The sequence below is a fragment of the Saimiri boliviensis genome, chromosome 3 (assembly GCF_048565385.1).
Source record: "Saimiri boliviensis isolate mSaiBol1 chromosome 3, mSaiBol1.pri, whole genome shotgun sequence".
NCBI classification, from domain to species: Eukaryota; Metazoa; Chordata; class Mammalia; order Primates; family Cebidae; genus Saimiri; species Saimiri boliviensis.
Genome location: NC_133451.1, coordinates 90842182 through 90869837, shown reverse-complemented (window position 1 = coordinate 90869837; position 27656 = coordinate 90842182). Strand labels below are relative to the sequence as shown.

The 27656-nt window shown below is 37.3% G+C and overlaps 1 protein-coding gene across 10 annotated transcripts in view; it reads left to right on the top strand.

The window, feature by feature from the left end:
* The first annotated feature begins 673 nt into the window (after nt 1-673).
* The window catches only part of STPG2 (sperm tail PG-rich repeat containing 2), a 671193-nt gene continuing 644210 nt past the window's right edge, over nt 674-27656 (top strand). For 8 of the 10 annotated variants that reach the window (XM_074396474.1, XM_074396472.1, XM_074396473.1 and 5 more), the window contains exons 1-4: nt 674-1116; nt 11767-11879; nt 13612-13770; nt 17613-17777. In XM_074396474.1, coding sequence (XP_074252575.1) covers nt 1008-1116; nt 11767-11879; nt 13612-13770; nt 17613-17777 — 546 coding nt within the window. In that variant the 5' untranslated portion in view covers nt 674-1007. Of the gene's footprint in view, nt 1117-11766; nt 11880-13611; nt 13771-17612; nt 17778-27656 lie in introns of those variants that run through there. The other 2 variants (XM_074396480.1, XM_074396478.1) reach the window with 2 other exon arrangements.

Below are 27656 nucleotides of genomic sequence, written 5' to 3'. Positions count from 1 at the left end.
AGACCCACTGGTTTACTGGGGGTGGACTGGGCTTTTTCAGTACCCTCGCTTTGCTTTATAAACAGAGATGAATCAATATTGTGGTTGTGTGGCATCCGACAAAAGCGGCTGCTTTGAGTCACGTGCACGACTTCAGTTGTGAGCTTTTCGTCTCCCTCCCCGGGTGCCCCATTTCTTTTTTTCCCTTTTTTACCCATATCTTGTGATTTTTTTCTCTGGGTTCCCATTTCTCGTCACCGCCCTGACCCTTGGGTTTGTCTCAGCAGTTTGGACTACCTACGGGACAAGATCAGAGGTGCTTTTTCTCTGTGAGTACGAGCGGAGCTGCGGGAGCCGCGGAGCGCTTGTGGAACTCAAGCTCTCCGCTTCATGCTACTGCTTTTTTCTTTCCTAGGTTTTGTTGAGTCGGGAAACAAATCAAGGTCAAGTTAGTCCTCACCTTCCTAACGCGTTTTCTAGGGTTCTTCAGTTCTTAAAAAAGTTCGGGACCTAAGTACTTACCCGAGTCAAAAGGGCTCCAAGGCTTGGTCCCGCCTCGTTTGAGGCGCTCAAGGCTCCGACTGGAGCCAGCTGGGAAAAGCTCGCGGCTCGGTGCGCATGCTCTGAGGGCTCGGCCACTGCGCTCCCCAGAGACGGGGCCCGCCTCCTCCCCGGGCTTCCGGGCGGACAGAAGTGGGCGGAGTGGCGGCCGGAAGCACCGGGCGGGAATCTTCATCCCGAATCCTCGGTTTTCGTGGAGTGCAAACTGATGATTTTGTGAGATGCTTACTCTCTAGTCGCTCACCCCTCTACTTTACCACAGGGCTAGAAATCCATTTGAGGAAATCTGCTACCAATGAGCGGGCGGGGAGACAACCCCAACGCTATTTTCTCTCTTTACGGAAGCTGTGTCCCGGCCTCCTCAGTGTGGTGTTCGCTTCCTTTTTCTCCACACCTCCTCTAGCCGCCTTGTTTTTTATCGTTTTCCTCACCTGCCCTTCCCCAGCGCCCCCACGACCCCGAGCGCCATGTATGACCGGGCTCCCCGCCTGCTCAAATTGGCTGAAGGTGGCAGCACTGAGGCCCATGTGGGTCCTGGATCCTACCAGGTACCTTTCCTGAAGCAGCAGGCGACAGGTAAGTTGCAGGGAGAGGCCCACCTCCTGTGACAGGCGTCCCATCTTCAGCCCACTCCGCTTCTGTGTGCTTGTGAGTTAAACATAGAGCGGAGTACCACCATTTTGCAAGTGTAACAAAACATGAAGTGGTCGGGGAAAACATATCGTTTTATGTTACAGGTGAGACTAATGGCATCACTTGTCTCATTTCACGAGCCTGGTGAGCATATGGCTAGGACTTTTGATGATACAATAGTTGTCTGCATCCTACTTTTGATTGTAAGTTTAGGTCTAGGGTTTTGATTTCCTGGCTCTGTTGACTCTGAGTCTCCAAATCCTGTGCCCGGACCTCTTGCTGTCTCTTTGCTTTTTAATCCTGTCTGCCTCACACCTTTCCTCCCATTAACTGGAGACATTTATTTACTAAGATTTAATTTTTATTTTTATTTTGCAGTATTATTTGAAGATAGTTCCGTTTTTTTTTCTCTCAGATGTTTCTGACCATCCTCATCTTCTTTTTTAAGACACTTCAGGGGAGCCCCTTTTCTCCACATTTTGTAAAGGAAAGCTATATTTTTGACCAGTGGAGTGGGAAGGATAATTTAAATAATGATTTACAGCCGGGCATGGTGGCGGCTGTAAATAATTACTTATTTACAGCCGGTTGAGGCAGGAGAATCCCTTTGGGAGGCCGAGGCGGAGGATCATTTGAGGTCAGGATTTCAGGATCAGCCTGGTCAACCAACATGGTGAAACCCCTTCTCTACTAAAAATAGAAAAAAAATTAGCCTGGTATTGTGGTGTGCGCCTGTAATCCCAGCTACTCAGGAGGTTGAGGCAGGAGAATTGCTTGAAACTGGGAGGTGGAGTTGCAGTGAGCGGAGATCCTGCCACTGCACTCCAGCCTGGGCAACAGAGCAAGACTCCCATTTCAAAATAAGAATGATAATTTGCCCTCCTCATTTGGTTTGCAGTTAGTGACTTAGACAAAACTTTAAATAAATACATCAAATTTGCTTTCTACTTTTTCTATTCTGATTTCTGGAGCTTGATACCATCCAAATGCTGGTTTTTCTTAACCTGAATTTCCCCCATACCTACACTATGTATTTTGAAGCAAATGCCAGGATCCTATTATTCTGTTATGTAACGCATCAGATAAGGGTTGGTTTAGGTTTCTTGGGGTGGAGTACAAATTTGTCTTCTGTCAGTGTTTGAAATTTTGAATTATACTGCTTCACAGCATCTGATATCACTATTCTTGCAGCTTATTCTATGTCTTTATTTTAATGGATTTGAGCTACTATAAGCACTAATTCCCCCAGTAATAGTCATAGATAGCTAACAATGACCACTTATGACACTTTGCAATTCTTAATTTTGACAAAACTGACCCCCTTCTTCTTGGAAACACCTCTTTCCAAAATGTAACATCATTTTCTCCTGGTTCTTTTTCCAACTACTGTCTTGGAAGAGTGGCTGGCATGTGGTTGGGACCTAATAAACATTTGTTTTTTGTTTTTTTTTTTTTGAGACGGAGTTTCGCTCTTGTTACCCAGGCTGGAGTGCAATGGCGCAATATCGGCTCACCGCAACCTCCGCCTCCTGGGTCCAGGCAATTCTCCTGCCTCAGCCTCCTGAGTAGCTGGGATTACAGGCACGCGCCACCATGCCCAGCTAACTTTTTGTATTTTTAGTAGAGACGGGGTTTCACCATGTTGACCAAGATGGTCTCGATCTCTTGACCTCGTGATCCACCCACCTTGGCCTCCCAAAGTGCTGGGATTACAGGCGTGAGCCACCGCGCCCAGCCAACATTTGTTAAATGCTGAATCAGAGCATCATTTTCTCCCCCTCTCCAAGGAGTCCTTCATGGTCTTCTTTAAATGTTTTTATGCTTCTTGTTGACGAAAAGAGTCAAACTCTGTAAAATATTTTAAGAGATTTATTCTGAGCCAAATATGAGTGACCATGGCCCGTGACACAGCCCTCAGGAGGTCCTGAGAACAGGTGCCCAAGGTGGTTGGGGTACAGCTTGGTTTTATGTATTTCAGGGAGTCATGAGACATTAATCAAATACACATAAGAAATACATTGGTTTCTTTCAAAGCGGCACAACTCAAAGTGGGAGCTTCCAGGCTATAGGTAAATTTAAACATTTTCTGGTTGACAATTTGTTGAGTTTACATGAAGACCAGGCATCAAAGGAAATGTTTAGGTTAGGTTAAGGGATTGTGGAGACCAAGTTTTATTGTGCAGAGGAAACTCTCAGATAGCAGACTTCAGAGAGACAGCAGGTTGTAAAATGCTTCTTACCAGACCTAAAAAGGTGTGTGGCTCTTACTTGATTATATCCTGGATCTGGAAAGAAAGGAAAACAAAGGGAAAAGGGTATTCTCTATAGAATGTGGATTTTTCCCACAAGAGACTTTGCAGGGCAATTTCAAGGTATGGCAAGGAAATATATTTTTGGGTAAAACATTTTGATTTTCTTCCTTGTCTCATAATGTTATGCCAGAGTCCGACTGGAAAGTAAACCATGATATATAGGGTTAAATAAAACTCTTCTGATGAGAATTTATTGGTTTGTAGGACATGACTCCCTAGACCTCTTAGATAGGAATTTGCGCAAGGTAAAACAAATCAGAGCTGAGTCCTCATTCTAAACATCTTTAAATGTTTATATACTGTACTTTCCATCCTTTGCTTGTTGCTTTTCTCATATGTACTTTCTTATTTGTGTCCATAGACCACTATCCATATTCTGATTCTGATGACTACCAGAAGGAAATCTTTAGAGATATGGGTGATTTATCTCTCTAAGATGAGCTTTCTCCCAATCTTTTGGCTTTCAACACTGCCGGTCACTTTTGTTTGTTTATTTTTCTTTTCTTTTTAATTCTTTGTTTTTTGTTGTTGATGTCCTTGAGTCATAACCCAGTACTTTTTTGAACATTTCTACCTAGACAGTCTCTGGTATCTGAAGTTTTTAGTGTCTGAGCTCATAATTTTTTCCAGTAGTCCTGGTCTGTTTTTAAAAATTCCTTATTAGTCTCTGATAAACTTTAAGTTTTGGAATTATTCTAGATTCTTTCTTTCTTTTTTTTTCTATTTTTTTTTCAAATTTTAATGTTAATTTTTCTAGGTTCTTTCTTTTCTCCCCGATTACTCCTGTTGATCATTAACAGCTAATGATTCTATCTTCTCAGTGCCTCTTTGGTTGGTTCCTCTTTTCCATTTAGCAGGCCTTGACTTAGTTCAAGCTCTCATTATTTCTATTTTGAATTAAAACTATAAAATATTACTGGTTTCTCCTTATTTCAGTCTTCAATCCATCTTCTATCTTGTGGCTAGAGTGGTTCTTCTAAGACTTACTACGTTATTTGTTGGGGTGTGGGGAGCCCTGGTAACATCAAGGTTAAAATCTAAACTCCTTAACATGGTTCATAATGTTCTTCATGTTATGGGCCTTGCCTCGTCACCCACACCTCCACCTCCACTTTATCTACATTTCAGCAATTTCAACTTTACAGTTTTCCTAAGTTCATGCTCACTCAACTCTGTGCCTCTGTATCTGCTGACACTTTTGCCAGTATACTGTTTTATTTTTTAACTTGGCTAATTCATACTTATTTTTTGAGATTCAGCTAAAGTTAAGTTGTTCACTGACTCTACGCTTTCTCAGGTTTTTCTTCTCTGACTCCTTAATGACTTTTATAGTGATTCTGTATTGTAGTTAGTGTTAACTTATCTGGCAGCCCCACTAAAATGTGAACTGCTCGAGGGTAATAACCATGATCTTTACTCCATTATTCTTAGTTTTTAGCTGAATACCATAAGACATAAGTTAAAAAACAAACAGTAATTTTGAAACAAAATTAAAATATACTGAGCCACATGTAGCATAATTTAAAACTCTTGTCACTTGTAACTTTGCTTAGAGAGCAGTAAGTAGCATGTGGTAAACCCTTCTTTTACTGTTTTATAGGATGGTGTCTTGTTGATCTATGAGATAAAGTAGGAAATTCCATGCTTGGGAAATTTGAGCAGCTGCATCCTATAAATCTTGTTTTAACAATACTAAGAGATAATATACTGATAATCAATAGAAGGAGCAGGTGTCTCTTTAGTGATTTCTCTGCTGGATTCTCTGTAAGATAATTGAAAAGTAGCTGCCATCTCTTTCCTAGGTACATACATACGACCTCACCTACCTTAGGACTAGTAATTGGACTATGCAGAAGTGTACAATTATTTCAGCTAAGGGTCAGGTACATTTTGTCAAGTATGGTCTAAGAACAGATGTAGGGGATTTATACAGCTTACTTGTTACTTTGAATTTCGCAAGAGGAAAAGACCTTAGAGCCTTAGATACATATACTGTATTCCCAACCTTCTCCCCTAACAACCGCTCTCCCTCTGTCCCCTCACTGTAGCCTGCTTGGCCAGGCCAGTTTTTCAGGGCATTATCTCTCTACATTTTCCTCAGGAAATTCTTTTCACCTTAATTGAAATTCTGTTTCCTTGGCTGTAGGCCATTTTATCAGGGAGAATTTCTTTTACCCAGGAACTGCAACCTGAAAGGACAGGACTAAGCTGCTTTTCTTTCTGCTTTCATAAGGTGGGAGAGAGTAGATACTCAAATTCCAGATTAGTGAGAGCTATGCCCAATTTTCTCACAATTACCTGAGAAGCAAACATCTTTTATTAAAGTAAGTATTCCCCAAGACAACCAGCCTAGTATAATGTGATAAAATCATACTCCTTTTACTAATGTGACTACTCCTGGCATTATTGTGCTAAGGAGTATTTCATTGTTTTTTGGCTTATTTATATAAGAAATATCAGCTGTATAGTAGTTATCTCTATTGGTTCTCTATTAGTTATCTAAGCTGGGTGACATGACCCCCTAAAATATTCTTTCCCAGGTTTCCTTTTTGATGGGGATGTGGTTAGCTTTATCTGCCACAGAAGGATTGTCTATGGTCTTGTACCTGTGTCTATGTGTTTATGCCAACAATGATAATTTTATCTTGTTAGCCTATCAGAATATAGCTGCATCAGGGAATGCAATCTATCTTTTTTAAAGTTTAGATAATATGTATGTGATTGTTGTATATGTTGTTGTCCTGAAGATGAGTACATGTTTCAAAGATCTAGTTACTGCTTTTATGTGAAAAATGACTTTTTCTTTGTTTTGTGGCTGTAGTTATAGCTATAGAATTTATCCTTTAATCACATACTGTCCACCTTCTTTCTCAGTCATAGACTGACTTTTATTGCTTCATACCAGTTTGATTTATCGTCCTCTGTTGGTGCCTCAAACTCTATATATCCCAAACTGAACTAATTTCTTTCTTCTCAAATCTTCTCTTCTATACACTTAATTTCTTCTTTCTGCCAGTTTGATTTATCATTTGTAGTTGGCACTTCACATGTCACTGTATCCATATGTACCATATCAAACTCTACCATCTCTAATTTTCCAGAACACTATTCTATATTTTATACTTTAATTATTGGCAGTGCTTTTTGTAGTGTAATTGTCTAGTTGTCAGGCTTAGCTACTATGTGAGCTCAGGGTTTTATCTTATTCATTATTGTACCCTCACTGCCTGTCATACATGCATGTCTCCCATACATAATAAAACATTCACTGTTACAGAATGGATGACTAGTTTAGAATATCATTTGTTAATTGGTCAACTTCACTATAAACATTAGGCACACAGCTATAAATAAATCAACAAGTAAGTGCCTTCTCTCATGGAGTATATCATAAACATTTAATTTTTTTTGTAGTTTAACTTGTGCTAAATATTTCATATACACTTTTCTTGACAAAAGATTCTATAGAATTAATTTTGGAAAAGTTAAATGAAGATTTTATGAGTACCAGCTTTCTTTCTTTTTTTTTTTTTTTTTTTTTTTGAGACAGGGTTTCGCTCGTGTTACCCAGGCTGGAGTGCAATGGCACGATCTCGGCTCACCTCCACCTCCACCTCCTGAGTTCAGGCAATTCTCCTGCCTCAGCCTCCTGAGTAGCTGGGATTACAGGCACGCACCACCATGCCCAGCTAATTTTTTGTATTTTTAGTGGAGACGGGGTTTCACCATGTTGACCAGGATGGTCTCGATCTCTTGCCCTCATGATCCACCCGCCTCGGCCTCCCAAAGTGCTAGGATTACAGGCGTGAGCCACCGCGCCTGGCCGGGTACCAGCTTTCTTGATTCTCTTTGTTGCCCAATTATTTCATAAGTATATATTCTACCATTAATAATGTCAATACTACGTTGAGTAGATGGCTAGTATTTTTTTTTTTTATTATTTAATTTTTGTATGAGTTTCAGCACTCTGCAACTAATTTTACATTTGTTTAGGCAGATTCACTTAGGGGTCCTGCTGTATTCTGATGCCAGCTACTTCAGAAGTAACCTGAGTTTCACTTTCTTAATTTTCATATTTATCACACATTACCTTAACGTTCATGTGAACCTAAACTTAAAAAAAAAAACCCTTTTATTGTGAGTTAGAATACTTACATAGAAAATCACATAAAAGATAAATATAGACCTTAAAAAGCAGATATTCAAGTTAAAAAATAGATCTGCTATCAGTGGGTACAGGAAAACAAAAACAAAAAGCAAAAGAAAACAGAAATAGAACATTGCCAAAATTTTCTTTTTGGTGCTTTTTATTTCACTGTTTCCTTCTTGCCTACAGTTAAGCACTATCCTGATTGTTACGGTAATAACTGCCTTGCTTTTCTTTATGGATTGTTAAATCCTGTTGATGAAATGACCCCTTTATCCTTATAAAGTAATATCTTTTATCCCTGTTATTCCTTGTTCTAAAATTAGCTTTGTCTTATTTTAATATCGGCACTCTAGCTTTTTGGATTCATGGATGCATGTTATAACTTTCTATCTTTTTAATTTCTGTTTTTATGTCTTAAGACAGTTTCTAATAGACAGCATAAAGTTTGGTCTTTTTAATTCAGTCTGACAGTGTCTGCCTTTTAACTGAGGTGTTTAGAACTTTATAGTTAATTTCACTACCAGTGTCTTTGGATTTAAATGTACTCTTTTGCTATTTGCTTTCCATTTATCTCATCTGTTTTTTCCTTTTTCCCTACTTTGGTTGCAGGAATAAAGATTTTTAAAAAATAGTTCTTTCTTATATCCACTATTGGTTTATTTGCTATACCTCTCTGTTTTATTTTTAAGTGATTATGTAGGGTTTACAATATGTATTTCTAATTTATGATAGTCTGTCTTCAAATAATGTACCACTTCATATATGGTAGGTAAATAAGCCTCACAAAGTCTGCTTCTATTTGTACCTGTTACTTCTACATCAGCTATAATGCCTCAATAAATTGAGACTATCTTTGCTGTAAGCAATTGCAGACAGTTCTTGTCTTATGATGATTCAACTTATTTTTTTTTAAATTTTGCACAATGGTATGAAAGCAATATGCATTCAGTAGACACCGAACTTCTAGTACCCATACAACCATTCTATTTTTCATTTTCAGTACAGTATTCAATAAATGACATGAGATATTCAACATTTTATTATAAAATAGTTTTTATGTTAGGTAATTTTGCCTAACTTTAGGCTAGTGTAAGTGTTCTGAGCACGTTAAGATAGACTAATCTATGCTATTATAGGTTAGGTATATTACATACAGTTTCAATTTTTAATATATTTATTTATTTATATTTTTTATTTTTTATTTGAGGCAGACTTTTGCTCTTGTTGCCCAGGCTGGAGTGTAATGGAATGATCTTGGCTCACTGCAACCTCCGCCTCCCCGATTCAAGCAATTCTCCTGCCTCAGCTTCTCAAGTAGCAGGGATTACAGGCATGCACCACCACACCTGGCTATTTTTTTTTTTTTTTTTTTTTGAGACGGAGTTTCGCTCTTGTTACCCAGGCTGGAGTGCAATGGCGCGATCTCGGCTCACCACAACCTCCGCCTCCTGGGTTCAGGCAATTCTCCTGCCTTAGCCTCCTGAGTAGCTGGGATTACAGGCACGTGCCACCATGCCCAGCTAATTTTTTTGTATTTTTAGTAGAGACGGGGTTTCACCATGTTGACCATGATGGTCTCGATCTCTTGACCTCGTGATCCACCTGCCTTGGCCTCCCAAAGTGCTGGGATTACAGGCTTGAGCAGCACTCCCGGCCTAATTTTTGTATTTTTAATAGAGACAGGGTTTCTCCATGTTGGTCAGGCTGGTCTTGAACTTCTGACCTTGTGATGCACCCACCTTGACCTCCCAAAGTGCTGGGATTACAGGCTTGAGCCACTGCGTCCAGCCAGTTTACAATATTTTCTGATTAAGATGATTTTATCGGGAAGTAACTATCACAAGTCAATGAGCATCTGTATTTTTTAAAGGGATTAAGAATTGAGAAAAAATACATTTTATTCACAAAAATTTGCTGTTAATTCCATCCAGTGTATTTTTTATGTTGTAAATTTGATTTGAATCTTTTTTATATCTTCTCATGTTCACCTTCTCTACCTTGTTGAATATAGAAAGCATATTTACAATAGACAGTGTTCTTGTCTGCAGATTCCTCCTTTTCATTTCTTGATCTGTTTCTTTACATTGACTTTTCTCCTCTTTATAGGTCATATTTTCCTGTGTCTTGAAAATATACTCTCTGGTAATTTGTATGACTCATTTTATATGTAGTTTAAGTGTGTATGTGTGTGTTTTTATATGTGTGTTTGGAATGAAATCTGGTTCTTGTTGTCTGGCTGTTTACCCTGAGTAAGTAGAATGTTTCACTGGTGTCCTAGGTTTCTCAGTCTACCTGACAACTGTTGCCTTTTCAAAATGAACCTTGGCTTATTTTTAAGGATTTCTGGTCTTGTGGTCTTTGCAAATTATTTGAAGGTCAGTCTGCCTTCTTTCCAACCTTTCTCTTTCTTTTACCCTTCCCTTTCCAATTCCCTTCTTCTCTGCTTTGGGATAGCCAGCTAAACCATCAGTCACTAAATTAACATCTGGAGTTTTAACATCATCCATGAAGTTTTTCCTGATCACCTCAATGTGAATGAGAACTTCTCTTCTTTTTGAATTTTTGAGCATTTGTCTTCCATTATGGCATTAGAGATGCTTTTCCTTGTTTAAAATTATTTCAATACTTTTTTTAATGCTTCAAGATACTACTTTTTTAGAGGTAAGATCTATATTTTGTTCACCTCTTTTATGTTGCCATACTTAACACAAAGAAATAATTCTTGACATTGGTTATGGTTTAATGCATGTGGGCCTCAAAAGTAACATATTATTTTATTTTAAAGAGAGTATCTTTTATTATTAGTCCAGATTAGCAAGATTTTTATTATATTAATTATCACAATACATTCTGCCAGTAATAGCACACATTTTCCTTTAGTATACAAGATTTAGTGTAAAAGTTTTGTGTCTTCACTTGCATTCTTTAAGTACCTATTTATTACCTATTAGAATATAGCAGCTGCTCTATTCTCTCCTATCTCTTCTTTAATATCCACATTGCTTAAACACTAGTAGTTTTTCCTATAGATATTGAATCTTTTGATCACTTGTTCCAAAGAAACTTGTGTCTTAGATTTATAAACCTTTGTTTAGGGTCAGCCGGTCAAGAAATACTGTGTGCCTAGGCAACGAGACATGACCAATTATCTACTGTAAACCCACTTTAAATTCTTTCCTCCTCTGTTGGAGGACCAGATAAAGTCTTTGTGAAGTGATTGATATAGATGCAGATTGCTGTTTGATTTGTATGATCATGGAGCCTATGGTAAAGTTCTTTTTTCATAGGATTTTGCTTTTTGTTTAACTTTTTAATTTTTTTGTAAAATAAATCATTAAAGTTATTTTTATATGTCTACTCTTTAAACATAGAAATTCTGATCTTTTTAATCTAGAAAAGATTAAAAAGATTAAAAAGTCTTTACAAGTTTATATATGCTGTTTTCTACAAGTAATATATGCTATTTCAAAATATAAAACAATGGTCTTCTGAGGATGAAAATATTTTTATCAGCTAAATATGACTGACATATTCATCCCCACCAAAAATGATTAGAAGTCAAGAAGGTTTTAGTTTGTTTTTTTTTTCTTTTTTCTGAGATGGAGTTTCACTCTTGTTGCCCAGGCTAGAGTGCAATGGCGCGATCTCAGCTCACCGCAATCTCCACCTCCTGGGTTCAAGCAATTCTTCTGCCTCAGATTCCCAAGTAGCTGGGATTACAGGCATGCACCACCATGACCTGCTAATTTTGTAGTTTTAGTAGAGACGGGGTTTCTCCATCTTGGTCAGGCTGGTCTTGAACTCCTGACCTCAGGTGATCCACCTGCCTTGGCCTCACAAAGTGCTGGGATTACAGGCATGAGCCACCATGCCTGAACCATTTTTTATTTTCTTTAGATATTTTGTTGTTGTTCAATAAGTCTGGATCTTTAAGTTCTTGTATTTAATATATTAATAAATTTCTGATCTTATATAAGATATTTAATAATTTAATAACTGCCTAGTCATTAGTTCTGAAAGTAAAGTCTTAACAATTGAGGATACTCATGATTATTTATATTTTGAGTTTTTTTTCTCTGAAATTCTTTGACTCCTATCTTATCTGCTGGTCATATGATTTTATTTTTATAGGTAGTTATGCACCATTTCTTTCTTTGACTGCCAGAGAAAGTACTTTTACCATTGCCTCTAGCATTGAGAAAGCTGTTCCAGGTCCAGGACACTATAATGTTTCAGAAGCGCAGGTAACTTTATAAAAGTTACTGTAATTGACTTAATAAAATCATGTTTTCTTCCCTGACTAGACCAAATGTCATTTGTTATATTTTATTTTCTTCTCATATTGTCTTTTACTTTCAATTTATGTTTTGTAATTTGAATAATATAAAATAAATGTATTCGATGTTGGTCGCATGATTCAGTTGGATGTTTTTCAACATTCTATTTGTTCTATAAGACACAAAACATTGTTACATGCTGTATGGTCCTTGAGAATGAGAGAATAGAACTCTTAAATGTTTTATGGCCCATGGAAGTTGTACAGATAGTCAAAATGTGTAGAAGAGGAATGGCAGTAGAGTGAAAGAATTTGTTTTTGTGCCATACTTTAAAGCTATAGCCATTGCCTTTGTCTCATATGTCTCTTGTTTCTGCACAGTCTCAAGAGTCTGTGACTGGAATATCTTCAATGATTCATTCATGTTTAGAAATAGTGGATATAACTCGATAGCTTCATAACCATGAATATAATTTTTTTTCCATTTTCACATAAATTTTGCATTTATATGTACTGGCTCCTAGCTGATTCCAGCACACCTTTAACTCCCCTGTTGGAGGCCCAGACAAAGTCTTTGTTGAAGGATTGATATAGATTCAGATTGTGGTTTGATTTGTATAATCATGGAGCCTATAGTAATGGATTTTAAATTATCAAAATTTGAAAAGTTTTTCCCACAGGTTTTGCTTTTTGTTCAACTTTTAAATTTTTTTGTAAAATAAATTATTAAAGTAATTTTTATATGTCTACTCTTTAAACATAGAAATTCTGATCTTTTTAAAATAGTACTCAAGCAGTAAATTGCCTATTTAAAAATAAAAGTTGACTCAGTTTTTAAAAGAAGACCTCTTTTGTATATTTCTTAAAAGCTGGATAAAATTCAGTAAGGTCCCCAGTAGAGATAGGCTCTGTGAATATTGACTGTGAATAACTGGACATCTGAAAAGGGCTATTTGTAAATCAGTGACTTAAAATCTTAGATGACCAACCAAATGCTGTTATCATAACTCATCTTTTTGAAATGATTGCACTGTAATTGTTTACAGAAATCTTTAGATGTAATTTTACCCACATTAATTGGGTAGTAGTCAGTTGATACTTTTCAGATTCTTGAGAATCCAGATATGTAGCATGGCCAGCCCTGGAAGAGTCCACCCAAATGTTTGCTCTGCAATAAACAATGTTTAAAATTAATTTGAACATAAAACCAAGCTGTTGCTAATAAGTCTTTATAAACTTTTCTGGAAATGACCAAAATGTTTTTCATGAAAAGAATTAACACTAAATAACCTTTTGAAAGGTTTGCTATTTTTTTTTTTTTTGCAACATGGATGCCAACCTTTTTTTTTTTTTTTAGTTCATTTCAGGGGTACAGATTTTTCCAAGGGCCTTTATTCTTGCTCTACAGCTTTGGGAATTCCCACCTCTGATTTCTGTTTTAAAATGGAGTTTTTTTTACACTCTCTCAAAGTGCTCCCAGTACAGCAAATTTTAGTTTTGAGTTTCAAGTTAAAACTGACAACTGTAATTATCTTCTCTTACTATCCCTTTTTACTAGAACTGTGTCTTCAGTCAAGAGTGCACTTTCTTAGCTTGAGTTTTAAAACTATTTTCTGATAATGATTAATACTTATAAAGTAGAAATTAATTGTAAAGTGCTTCTTTTATATGTCAGAAATTTTTTTCTCTCTCCGTTTTAGTGTAATGTAAAAGGAGGCCATAGTCTACAAAACCGGGAGAAACGTTTTAAGAAGTTTATTTCAGATAATCCAGGACCAGCAAGCTATGATCAGTCTTATCCTAGAACACAAGATATCATGAACAGAAAAGTATTAGAGGCCAAAGAGCATCTTCAGTCAGTACGTTGCTATTTTAAATTATACTTGTAATGACAATTTTTTAGTTAAAATAGTAAAGGTTTAATATTTTATGTGATGTTAGGTACATTTAAAAAGCCTTCCTGTAAAAATTAGATTTATTAGTATTTATATTTTAGTTATTTTATAGGTACATAAACTTTAGTTTTTAACTGTATTCATATCTGACTTCATTTTTTGCTCCTGGTAAATCTGTAATCACTTTTAATATCTCTGGTGAATTAAAAGTAAGGGAGATTTTACAAACTACCTGAGTGATTTACCTGTATATAGAGGAAGGCCTGCGTTAAGTACTGTTAATAAAATATGACTTCCTTCTGACAAGGAAGGAAAAGAAATAGAAATAATACAAATAATACAAGTTAAATATGTGATCCCTGAGGTAAAAAATATTAAAATTTAGATGGGAGATGGACAAATAGATAGCTGTTAATTCAAGACAAAGATGTGACAGTTGCTAAATGAATGATCATGTAGCGAAATGCCATAGGAATTTAAAGGAGGACTACTGTATTATGTGAAGGCATAATTTATGGAAGATTTATAGAAGAGGTGGGTCTTTACATGGGCATTGAAGAATAGAGTTGGAATATGCATTCTAAACTAGAGGGTTATATATAAGTGAAGATACAGAAGTGAGATTTTTTTTTTTTTTTTTTTTTTTTGTGATGAATTCTCATTCTTATCCCCCAGGCTGGAATGCAATGGCACGATCTCGGCTCACTGCAACCTCCGTCTCCTAGGTTTAAGTGATTCTCCTGTGTGAGCCTCCCAAGTAGCTGGGATTACAGGTGCCTGCCACCATGCCTAGCTAATTTTTGTGGTTTTAGTAGAGATGGAGTTTCACCATGTTGGCCAGGCTGTTCTTGAATGCCTGACCTCAGGTGATCTGCCTGCCTCAACCTCCCAAAGTGCTAGGATTACAGGCGTGAGCCACTGCGTCTGGCAGAAGTGAGATTTTCATGGAAGGTAGTCAGAAGGTAATTTTAACTGGAGTGAAGAATTTGTACAGAAGATTAGTGTGTGGTATGTTTGGAAAGGTATTGGGTGATAGATAATTAATAATTTTTATATCAAAGGCTACCTCTTTGAAATAAATAATATGATCAAGCAGATTTATACACTGTTTAGAGTGGTTCCCTTCTCTTGCCACAACTTCTTCATGTAGCTCATATTAAATTTTAATCAGTTTTTTGTTTAGGAGGACCTATTTTAAGGCCAAGTGCTTAGTTGAATAATACCAGTGCAATGACAATGAGGTTAAATTTTGTAAGCATATTTAAATATCAGATATTTTGTGTGTGGGGACAAAGCAAATGCTCATTTACTTTGAGGTGACTGTGTGGCCATACATAATGCTAGATGTTGGTAATACATAGAAAACATTATTGCTTCCTGAGATAATTTTAATGGGGAAATAATGAATGAAATTTGGTATAATACTGTTAATGAAATGCTATCTTAGAGCTATAATCCAGTGTTACTAGTGCTCAAGGTAGAGAGTCTTTGGAGGGAATAGGGGAAGCAAATTGAACCTGATCTTGAAGAAGGATTTACCAAGTAGTTAAAAAGAATGGGAAAAATATTTTTCCCCCCCTTTATTCATGTGCAGTAAAAACCACATGCATAAAGACACTGAAGTGTTTGCTAGCAAGGTATATTCCAGGAAAGAACAAAGTTCTTTGGAATGTTTGGAGTACAGAAGCTAAGGGAGATTTATAGTAGAGACTGAAGGTAGGGGTTATATTTTGGAAAGTCTTGACATCACACAAATATTTTTGAATGTACTGAAAGGAGGGAAAGCCATTAAATGATTTCTTAATTTGGTAATTAATATCATAGGTATTACTGAAACACTTAATGATTTTCTTTAATTGATAAAAAATAAAATTCTGGCTGGGTGTGGTGGCTTACACCTGTAATCTCCACACTTTGGGAGGCTGGGGCAGGCAGATCACTTGAGGCCAGGAGTGTGAGACCAGCCTGGCCAACATGAGGAAACCCTGTCTCTACTTAAAAAAATACAAAGATTAGCCAGGCCAGGTGGCATACACCTGTAATCTCAGCTACTTGGGAGGCTGGGGCATGAGAATCACTTGAACACAGGAGGCAGAAGTTGCAGTAAGCCAAGATCATGCTACTGTATTCCAGCCTGGGGAACACAGTCAGACTTTGCCTCCTGCCCCCCAAAAAATTTTAATAAAGAAAAATGGCCAGGCACAGTGTCTCATGCCTGTAATCTCAGCACTTTGGGAGGCCTCAGGGATCACCTGAGGTCAGGAGTTTGAGACTAGCTTGGCCAACATGGTGAAACCCCATCTCTACAAAAAATACAAAAAAAAATTAGCCAGGTGTGGTGGCGTGTGCCAGTAATCACAGTTACTTGAGAGACTGAGGTAGGAGAATTGCTTGAACCTCTGAGGCAGAGGTTACAGTGAGCTGAGATCATGCCACTGCATTCCAGCCTGGGCAACAAGAGCAAAAACCCTGTCTCAAAAAGAAAAAAAAAAAAAAAAAAGGAAAATTCTGCCAGTGATAGTATGTTTCTAACATAATTGTATATGGGCATGTAAACATGGAACTATTGCATTAATTTATTCATACAGAAACTACAGGAGTCATTATATTCTTAATAATTTCAGTTGCCTAATAACTAAATCCTTTAAATGCCAATATATCAACTTTATAAATTTTATATTAATATTTGTAATATATGTTACACCTTCCTGTTTTTCTTGAAGTTTTAAAATATTTTACATTAAAGCAAATTTTGATAAAAGGATAATCACCCTAAAACTTCTGATTCTAACATTAATTTAGAGATGGGGTTTCACCATGTTGGTGAATTTTTACATAGATTTTTTTGGTATATACATGTAGGTGACTTTATGCATTTATATATAATTTCACATAACTTAGCTATATTCATAATTCACTTTTATATTTTTCTATTTCCATTTAGCATTACATCATAGACACTTTCCTGCTATATAGCTTGCATAGTTAGGATATTTATACAAGACTCAGGAAACATGGAAACAAAAGTCAGGAACTGGGAAGAAATGAAGCCAGAAAGTGTTACTGAAAAATATAAAGTTTGTTTTTGCATAGCAGATAGTATAATAGCATGATTGTTGATGTGAATAGGATTGCCTGTTTTTAGAATCAGTAATGATGGCTTTACTAAGCAAGATAAATAAGATCCAAATGAGAGAGAATCCTTGCTTCTTTTGATGACTTTAATAGTTATCTATTCTATTCTATTCTATTCTATTCTCTTCTCTTCTATTCTTAATTTAATAGTAGTGTATTCTCTTGGTTTATAGGATGCAGCAAGACAGACTTGAATTCACTTCTTTAAATTAATTTTACAAAATAAAACTTTTTTGGCTGGGCACAGTGGCTCATGTCTATAATCCCAGCACTTTGGGAAGCTGAGGCTGGCAGATCATTTGAGACCAACAGTTTGAGACCAGCGGCCAACATGGTGAAACCCTGTCTCTACTAAAAATACAAAAATTAGCCAGGCGTAGTGGCAAATGCCTTGTAGTCCCACATACTTGAGAGGCAGAGGTCAAGGGCAGAATCACTTGAACCCTGGAGACAGAGGTTGCAGTGAGTGGAGATTGTGCTGCTGTACTCTAGCCTGGGCGACAGAGTGAGAACCTATCTCAAAAAACTAGTAACAAAACAAACATTTTTGTTTGATATTATGAAACTCATTAAATCAATATTTAATAGTTGCCTTTTAGTAAAGTTTAATATTTGGTTCTTGATTCCCCTTCCTTGTCTTTAAATAAATAATATAAAATGTTTCCTTGTAGAAAATTTCAAGCGCACCTACACTTACCAGAAATGTTGATGTTCCTTCAATTCCTTCTTGTGGAAAATCATATGGTTATCATATTAATGATGATGGCACTATTATAAAATGTCTTCCACCTGCTAGTGACAGTACACTTGGTCCAGCGTATTACAAACCTCAATTTGTAAGTATAATGCATTTCATATTGACAATTGGAAAATTGTTTGTGATTTATATATGGGTTTTTTTTTTTTTCTGGCTTATTTCTCCAAAAGAAAGTGATTACATGTTTTAGTTAATGTAACAAGATTTGTGGTAACAAATAGGCTCCCCAATTTTAGTGGCTTAATACAGTAGAATTCTTTTTCCTCGTTCATGTGACATTTCTTGTTAAGTGACTTTCCTTCATATAGGGATTCAGGGACACAGGATTATTCCATTTGTGTTTCTGTCATTCTCTAGGGATTTGTTGTCATCCCTATCCAGCTGGCAGAAGAGGATGGGGGATTATATGTTGGAAGTTTTTGTAGGCCAGGCTTGGAGTTATAGCCAGTCACATGGCCATACTTAACTGCCAAGGAGGCTGGAAAATATAGTCTATGTATCTCAGAAGAAGAAGAAATGGGTGTAAATTGCTAGGAGTCTCTGCCACAATGTATAATCATAAGTAATACATAGATATCCTTTTTCTGAATTTGAAAAGAAAAAAGAACATTTTGTTTTTAAAAGAATTTGAATCTGTAATTGTAAACATCATTTATTCCAGAAATAATTATTTTAAAAAAATGATAAGGTGCTTTTCTCTGATTGAAATATCAATTATAATATAGCTAATTCATCTCATCCAGAGTTTAAATTTCAAGCCTGACTGGAGTTGTCAAGATTCCATTCAGACAATTGAAATGTATGTGTTATCTATGAATACAGACAATGAATATAGATGGTATGTCTGGTTTTACTCAATTATAAGACAGAAATCATAGTACTTGGAACCAATAGTGTTTTTATACTTCAATGAGATATAGAAGAACTAATTCTAGTGAGGAAATTCTAAAAGTAAGCATAGATTTAAGGAAAGGCTGAAGGAGACATCTTGGGCAAAGAAAAGGCATTCTCAGTATTTATCTTGACCTTTATTCCCAATATACTATAGTTATTTGTTGGTATATGACTCCATCTTTGGGCTTAGCCTTAAGCACCTTCAAAAACTATTTGGTTTGTGGCAGTAGGGACACCGGGAAGTTTTGGGGATTTTAGATTCTTTGAACCATTAACATGTTTTTTCTTAAAATCTTTTAATTATAACATATATAAAACACATAGATAGTATGAAAATAATAGTAGATACTTATGTAACCATCACACAGATAAAACACATGTTAAAATTTCATCACATTGGAATTAGCTTTATTTTAAAAGAAATGTGTTATTTCAATGTTTGCCCTATTCTCCTGTCTTTATTCCTCTCCTTTTGCCGTAATATACATTAAACCTTCGTGGCCGGGTGCGGTGGCTGAAGCCTGTAATCCCAGCACTTTGGGAGGCCGAGGCGGGTGGATCACGAGGGCAAGCGATCAAGACCATCCTGGTCAACAAGGTGAAACCCCGTCTCTACTAAAAATACAAAAAAATTAGCTGGGTATGGTGGTGCGTGCCTGTAATCCCAGCTACTCAGGAGGCTGAGACAGGAGAATTGCCTGAACCCAGGAGGTGGAGGCTGCGGTGAGCCGAGATCGCGCCATTGCACTCCAGCCTGGGTAACAAGAGCGAAACTCCGTCTCAAAAAAAAAAAAACCTTCATTACATATTCATATATGATTTTTTTTTATGATTTTAACATTTAAATAAATATTATCTGGTGTATGTTTCTTGGGTTTTTGCTGTTATATTTTTCAGATTTAATCATATGACCATATTAGATCTAATTCAGTCATTGTTTGCAGTTAGATAACTTTCTTTTTAAAAAACAATTTAATATTTCAAAATAGTTTCAGACTTAAATAAAAACTTAGAATAATAATAATAATAATAATAATTCTTCCTAAAGTACAGAGATCACTGGTATGAAAGAAAAAAAAAAAGAAAAAATAATAATTCTAGCCTTCACTCACCTGCAGGTGTTAACATTTTATCACATTTGTTGTATCATTTTTTCTCCCCATATATTTATATTATTACTTTTATTGAATCATTTAAGAGTACATTTTGGACATGATACTTCTTTACCCCTAAGTAGTTCATTGAATGTGTTCTAATAACAAGACATTCTCAGAACACTTGCCGAAGATGGCTGAATAGAAGCAGCTGTGTTTTGTGGCTCTCACAGTGAAGAATGAAAATGGCAAGTGAATTCACGTTCAAATAAGGTATCCAGGTTCTCTCACTGGGACTGACTGGGCAGTTGGTACAACCTACAGAAGGTGAGGAAAAGCAGAGGGGTGATGATGGCCCACCTGGGAGTGGCATAGGGCAGGAAGAGCTCTCTCCCCCAGCCAAAGGAGGCAATGAATGAGCATGTGTTGCCCTGACCAGGAAACTACACTTTTCCCATGGATCCTTGCAACTCATGGATCAGGAGATTTCCTCTTGAGCCCATACCACCTTGCAACTCATGGATCAGGAGATTTCCTCTTGAGCCCATACCACCAGGGTTTCGGATCCCAAGCACAGAGCTATGCAGGCTCTCAGAGGTCACTGAGGTTGGCAGCCACTAAGACATGCAGCCACTTGGGAAGGCACTGAGACACAGGAGTTGTTTTGCATACCCCAGACCTGGGAATTCTGGTGAGGCAGATTGTCCCTTCCTGTAGGAATGGGGCTGAAGCCAGGGAGCCAAGCAGCATTATTTAGTGAGCCTCACTGCCATGGGACCTCACTAACTAAGACCCACTGGCTTAGAATCCCTGCTGGCCGGCAGCAGCAGGCTGGAGACTACCTAACATGACTGAGTTTATGGGGGAAGGGGTAGGTGCCATCTCTGCAGCTCCAGTTGGCTGTTTTCTTCTACTAGTGCCAAAGAAACTGAGTGTTTTGTACTGGGAGGAATTCCCCACACTGCTGCACAGTGGGTGTGGCAGATTGTGGCCAGACTGCTTCTTTTAGTGGGACCCTGATCCATCCCTTGTCACTGGGCAGGGCCTCCCATGGGAATTTCAGAAACTCCAGCCAAAGGTTTATGGACAGAACTTGTTCTTCCTGGGACAGAGCCCCTTGTGGGGAGGAGCAGCTGCAGTCTCTGTAGTATACCCTATTTAGTCTTTCCTGGCAGCTGGCTCTGGAGAGTCTGGACATTCTGGACAAGGGGGATTCATCCCAGTTCAGCGCACTTGCTCTGTCAAGGGGCAGCCAGACTGTTTCTTTAAGCAGGGCCCTGATCTTGTTCCTCCTGTCTGGGTAAGACCTCCCAACAAGGGTCACCAGACACCTCATATAGGAGCGTTCTGGCTGGCATCAGGTCGGTGCCCCTCTGGGACAGAGCTCCTAGAGGAAGGAGCAGGCTGCTATCTTTGCTGTTTTGCAGCCTCTACTTGCGATAGAGGGTTGGGGAAGAATCTAGACAAAAATAGTGCAGAACCCCAGAAAACTGCAGCAGCCCTACAGAAGAGGGTCCTGATGTTAAGAAAAAAGCAAACACCACCACCACCAACATCAATAAAAAAGACTCTACAAAAAACCCCATCCAAAGGTCAGCAGCCTCAAAGATCAAAGGAAGATAAGCCCACAATGATGAGAAAGAATCAATGGAAAAATGCTGAAAACTCAAAAAGCCAGAGTGTTTCTTCTCCTCCAAATGATTGCAGCACCTCTTTAGCAAGGGTACAGAACTGGGTTGAAGCTGAGATGGATGAATTGATAGAAGTTGGCCTCAGAAGGTAGGCAATAATGAACTTCACTGAGTTAAAGGAGCATGTTCTAACCCAATGCAAAGAAGCTAAGAACCATAATAAAACATTACAGGAGCTGCTAATCAGAATAACAAGTTTAAAGAGAAACATAAATGACCTGATGGAGCTGAAAAACACAACATGAGAACTTCATGGTGCAATCACATGTGTCAATAGCCAAATAAACCGAGCACAGGAAGGAATCTGAGTTGAAGAATATCTTGCTGAAATAAGGCAGGAAGACATGATTAGAGAAAAAAAATGGAAAGGAATGAACAAAACCTCTGAAAAATGTGGGATTATGTAAAAAGACTAAACCTATGACTGACTGGAATACCTGAAAGAGATGGGGAGAATGGAACCAAGTTGGAAAACATACTGCAGGATATCATCCAGGAGAACTTCCCCAACCTAACAAGACAGACTGACATTCAAATTCAGGAAATCCAGAAAACTCCAGTAGGATACTCCATGAAGTCAACCCAAAGACACATAATCATCAGATTATCCAAGGTCAAAATGAAAGAAAAACATGTTAAGCACTGTCAAAGAGAAAGGCCAGGTCACCTACAAAGGGAAGCCCATCAGACAAACAGTGGACCTCTCAGTAGAAACCCTACAAGCTAGAAGAGATTGGGGGCCAATATTCCACATTCTGAAATAAAAGAATTTCCAACCCAGAATTCATATTTGGCCAAATTAAGTTTCATATGTGAAGGAGAACTAAAATCCTTTACAGACAAGCAAATGCTGAGGGAATTCTTCACCACCAGGCCTGCCTTACCAGAGCTCCTGAAGGAAATACTAAGTGTGGAAAGGAAAAACTGTTACCAGCCACTACAAAAAACACTGTGAAGTTCACAGGCCAATGACATTATGAAGCAACTACATAAACGAGTCTGCAAAATAGCCAGCTAGCATCGTGATGACAGGATCAAATTCATACATAACAATATTAACCTTAAATATAAATGGACTAAATGCCCTAATAAAAGACATAAAATGGCAGGATACATAGAGTCAAGTTCCATTGGTGTGCTGTCTTTGATTGAGACCCATCTCATGTGTAAGGACACACACAGGCTCAAAATAAAGGTATGGAGGAAAATTTACCAAGCAGATGGAAAACAGAAAAAAGCAGGGGCTGTAATCCTAGCTTCTGACAAAAGACTTTAAACCAACAAACAACAAAAAACAAACAAATAAAAAAACCCGAAGGTGTTACATAATGGTAAAGGGTTCAATTCAGCAAGAAGATCTAACTGTTCTAAACATAAAAACCCAGTACAGGAGAACTCAGATTGATAAACCAAGTTCTTAAGAGATCTGTGAGAGACTTAGACTCCCCACAGTAATAGTGGGAGACCTCATTTGCAATATAAGATCATCAAGACAGAACATTAACAAAGATATTCAGGCCCTGAACTCAGCTGTGGATAAAGTGGACTGATAGATATCTACAGAACTCTCCATCCCAAAACAACAGAATATACATTTGTCTCAGCACTACATGACACTTAATCTAAAATTGATCACATAATTGGAAGCAATACACTCCTCAGCAAATGAAAACTGAAATTATAACAAACAATCTCTCAGACAATGGTGTAATCAAATTAGAACTAAAGGTTAAAAAACTCACCCCAAACCACACAACTATGTGAAAAATTGAACAAACTGCCTTTCAATGACTCCTGGGTAAATAATGAAACTAAGGCAGAAATCAGGAAGTTCTTTAAAACTAGGGAACAAAGAGTCAATCTACCAGAATCTCTGAGATGTAGCTAAAGCAGTGGTTAAGAGGGAAATTTATAGAACTAAATGCCCACATTAAAAAGCTAAAATTGACTCTCTAAAACTAAGAGAACTAGAGAATCAAGAGCAAACAAATCCCAAAGCTAGCAGAAGACAAGAAATAACATCAGAATGGTACTGAAGGAGATAGAGACATGAAAAACTCTTTAAAAAGTCAATAAACCCATAAGCTATTTTTTGAAATTAATAAATAGACTGATAACTAGATAAAGAAGAAAAGAGAGAAGAATCAAATAGATAGAATCAGAAATGATAAAGGAGATATCACCATTGACCCCACAGAAATACAAACAACCATCAAAGGATACTATAAACACCTCTATGGAAATGAACTGCAAAATCTAGAAGAAATGGATAAATTCCTGGATGCATACACCCTTCCAAGACTGAACCAGAAAGAAGTCGAATTACTGAATAGACCAATAATGAGTTCTGAAATCGAGTTAGTAATAAATAGCCTACCACCCAAAAAAAGCCTAGGACAAGACAGATTTATAGCTAAATTCTTCTAGAGGTACAAAGAGGAGCTGATACCACTTCTTCTGAAACTATTCTAAAAAATGAAAAGGAGGAACTCCTTCATACTCATTTTATGAGGCCAGCATCATCCTGATACCAAAACCTGGGAGAGATACAACAAAAAATGAAAACTGTAGACCAATATCCCTGATGAACACTGATGTGAAAACCCTCAGAAAATACTGTCAAGCCAGATCCAGCAGCACATCAAAAAGTTTATCCACCATATTCAAGTTGCAAGGTTGGTTCAACATCTGCAAATTAATAAATGTAATTAATCATACAAACAGAACTAAAGACAAAAGTCACATGATTATCCTGATAGATGCAGAAAAGGCCTTTGATAAAATTCAATGTCCCTTCATGTTAAAAACTCTCAATAAACTACATATTGAAAGAACATACCTCAAAATAATAAGAGCCATATATGACAGACCCACAGACAATATCATATTGAATGGGCAAAACCTGGAAACATTCCTTTTGAAAACAGGCACAAGACAATGATGCCCTCTCTTACCACTCCTATTCAACACAGTATTAGAAGTTCTGGTCAGGGAAATCAGTCAACAGAAAGACATAAAGCATATTCAAAGAAGAAGAGAGGAAGTCAAATTATCTTTGTTTGCAGATGGCATGATTCTACATCTAGAAAGCCTCATTGTCTCAGCCCAGAAGCTTCTGAAGCTGATAAGCAACTTCAGCAAAGTCTCAGGATACAAAATCAATGTGCAAAAATCACAGGCATTCCTGTATACCAACAAGAGACAAGCAGAAGCTAAATCATGAATGAACTTCCATTCATAATTGCTACCAAAATAATAAAATACCTAGGAATATAGCTAACAAGGGAAGTGAAGGACCTCTTCAAGTAGAACTACAAATCACTGCTCAAGGAAACCAGAGAGGCCACAAACAAATGGAAAAACATTATATGCTCATGGATGGGAAGAATCCACATTATGAAAAAGGACATACTGCCTAAAGTAATTTATAGATTCAATGCTATTTTCTTTAAACTACCATTGACATTCTTCACAGAATTAGAAAAAGCTATTTTAAAATTCATAAGGAAGCAAAAAAGTCAGTATAGGCAAGACAATCCTAAGCAAAAAGAACAAAGCTAGAGGCATCATACTATCCAACTTCAAACTATATTACAAGACTACATTAACCAGAACGGCTTCGTACTGGTACAAAAACAGACATGTAGACCAAAGGAACAGAATATAGAACTCAGAAATAAAACTGCACATCTAATCTTCAATGAACCTGACAAAAACAAGCAATGGGAAAAGGAGTCCCTATTTAATAAGTGTTGCTGGGAGAACTGTCTAGCCATATGCAAAAAATTGAAATTGGACCCCTTCTTTATACCTTATGCAAAAATTAACTCAAGATACAGATTATAGACTTAAATGTAAACTCCAAGACTGTAAAATCCTAGGAGAAAATCTGAGCAATACTATTGAGGACATAGGCACAGGCAAAGATTTCAAGACAAAAATGTCAAAAGCAATTGCTACAGAAGCAAAAATTGACAAATGGGATCTAATTAAACTGAAGAGCTTCTGCACAGCAAAAGAAACTATCATCTGCACAAATAGACCACCTACAGAATGGGAGAAAATATTTGCAATCTATCCATGTGACAAAGGTCTAATATCCAAAGTCTACAAGGAACTTAACCAAATTTACAATAAAAAACAGTCCCAGTAAAAAGTGGGCAAAGGACATGAACAGACACTTTTCAGAAGAAGACATTTATGTAGCCAACAAACATATGCAAAACACTCATCACTGATCATTAGAGGAATGCAAATCAAAACCGCAATGAGATACCATCTCACGCCAGTTGGAATGGCAATTATTAAAAAGTCAAGAAACCACAGATGCTGGTGAGGTTACAGAGAAACAGGAATGCTTTTATACTCTTGGTGAAAATGTAAATTAGGTCAACCATTGTGGGAGACAGTGTAGAGATTCCTCAAAGATCTAGAAGCAGAAATACCATTTGACCCAGCAATCCCATCACTGGGTATATACCCAAAGGAATATAAATCACTCTATTATAAAGATACATGTATGAGTGTGTTCATTGCAGCACTATTCTCAATAGTAAAGGCATGGAGTCAACCCAACTGCCCATCAGTGACAGACTGGATAAAGAAAATGTGGCATGACTGGGTGCAGTGGCTCATGTCTGTAATCCCAGCACGTTGGGAGTCTGAGGCAGGCAGATCACCTGATGTCAGGAGTTTGAGACCAGCCTGGTCAACATGGTGAAACCCTGTCTCTACTAAAAATACAAAAAAATTAGTTAGGCATGGTGGCGTGCGCCTAGAATCCCAGCTAGGCTGAGGCAGGAGAATCTCTTGAATCTGAAAGGTGGAGATGGCAGTGAGCCAAGGATGCACCATTGCACTCCAGCCTAGGCACCTGAGTGAGACTCCATCTCAAAAAAGAAAACATACAATAGGCCGGGTGTGATGGCTCATGCCTGTAATCCCAGCACTTTGGGAGACCAAGGCGGGTGAATCACAAGGTCAAGAGATCGAGACCATCCTGGCCAACATGGTGAAAGTGAAACCCCGTCTCTACTAAAGATACAAAAAATTTAGATAATTTTTTTTGTATCTCTACTAAAGATACAAAAAATTTGGTTGTGCGTGTCTGTAGTCCCAGCTACTTGGGAACCTGAGGCAGCAGAATTGCTTGAACCTGGGAGGTGGAGGTTGTAGTGAGCCGAGGTCATGCCACTGCAGCCTGGCACCTGGTGATGGAGTGAGACTCTGTCTCAAAAAAAAAAAAATAAAAATAAAACAAACAAACAATAAATAAAAAATGTGGTGTTTATACACCATGGAATACTATACAGCCATAAAAAGGAAGAACTATAAAAAGGAAGGAGATTATGATCTTTGCAGGAACATGGATGGAGCTGGAAGCCCTTAACCTCAGCAAATAACACAGGAACAGAAGTACAAACACCTCATGTTCATATAAGTGGGAGCTGAATCATGAGAACACATGGGCACAAGGAAGAGAACAACACACACTGGGGCCTGTTGTGGGTGAGTTTGGGGGATGGAGAGCATTAGAAAAAAAATAGCCAATGTGTGTGGGGCTTAATACCTAGATGATGTGTTGATAGGTGCAGAAAACCACCATGGCACATGTTTACCTATGTAACAAACCTGCAGATTCTGCCAATGTACCCTGGAACTTGAAAAAAAAAAAAAAAAGACATGCTCTTTATAATCACAATGCAGTTATCAAAATCAGGGCATTCATTATTATGAGAAATATTGCTAATTGTCTCAATTATATCTTTTATAGAAACAAAATTTTTGGTTCTGAGTTCAGTCTGATATTACATGTTGCATTTGGTTGCATGTCTCTTTAGAATCCTTTAATTTGGAACAGTTCTTCAGTATTAGTCTTTAATCTTTACCTTTTTTGAAGAGTACAGGTCATTTATTTTGTAGCATATGCTTCAGTTATGGGTTTCTGTATGTTATGAATATCTGAAGGTTTGTTTTATATTTTGGCAGGAGTACTATAGGAGTGATAGATTCTTAATATATCATGTAATGAGTAACAAGGTATTTATTTATTTCATATATGATTATGTTAACTTAAGGTGGTGTCTTCTAGTTTTATCTCAGTAAAGTAAATATTTTTTGAGGATTACTTTAAGGCTTTAAGAATAAATAGATATTTAAGATACTTAAGGGATAAATAGATATTTCATTTCTCATCAAAGTCTTAGCTGTTTTTCATCAAACTCTCACTTAATAGTTTTAACATCTGTTGATGATTGCTGAACCAGTTTTACCATGATA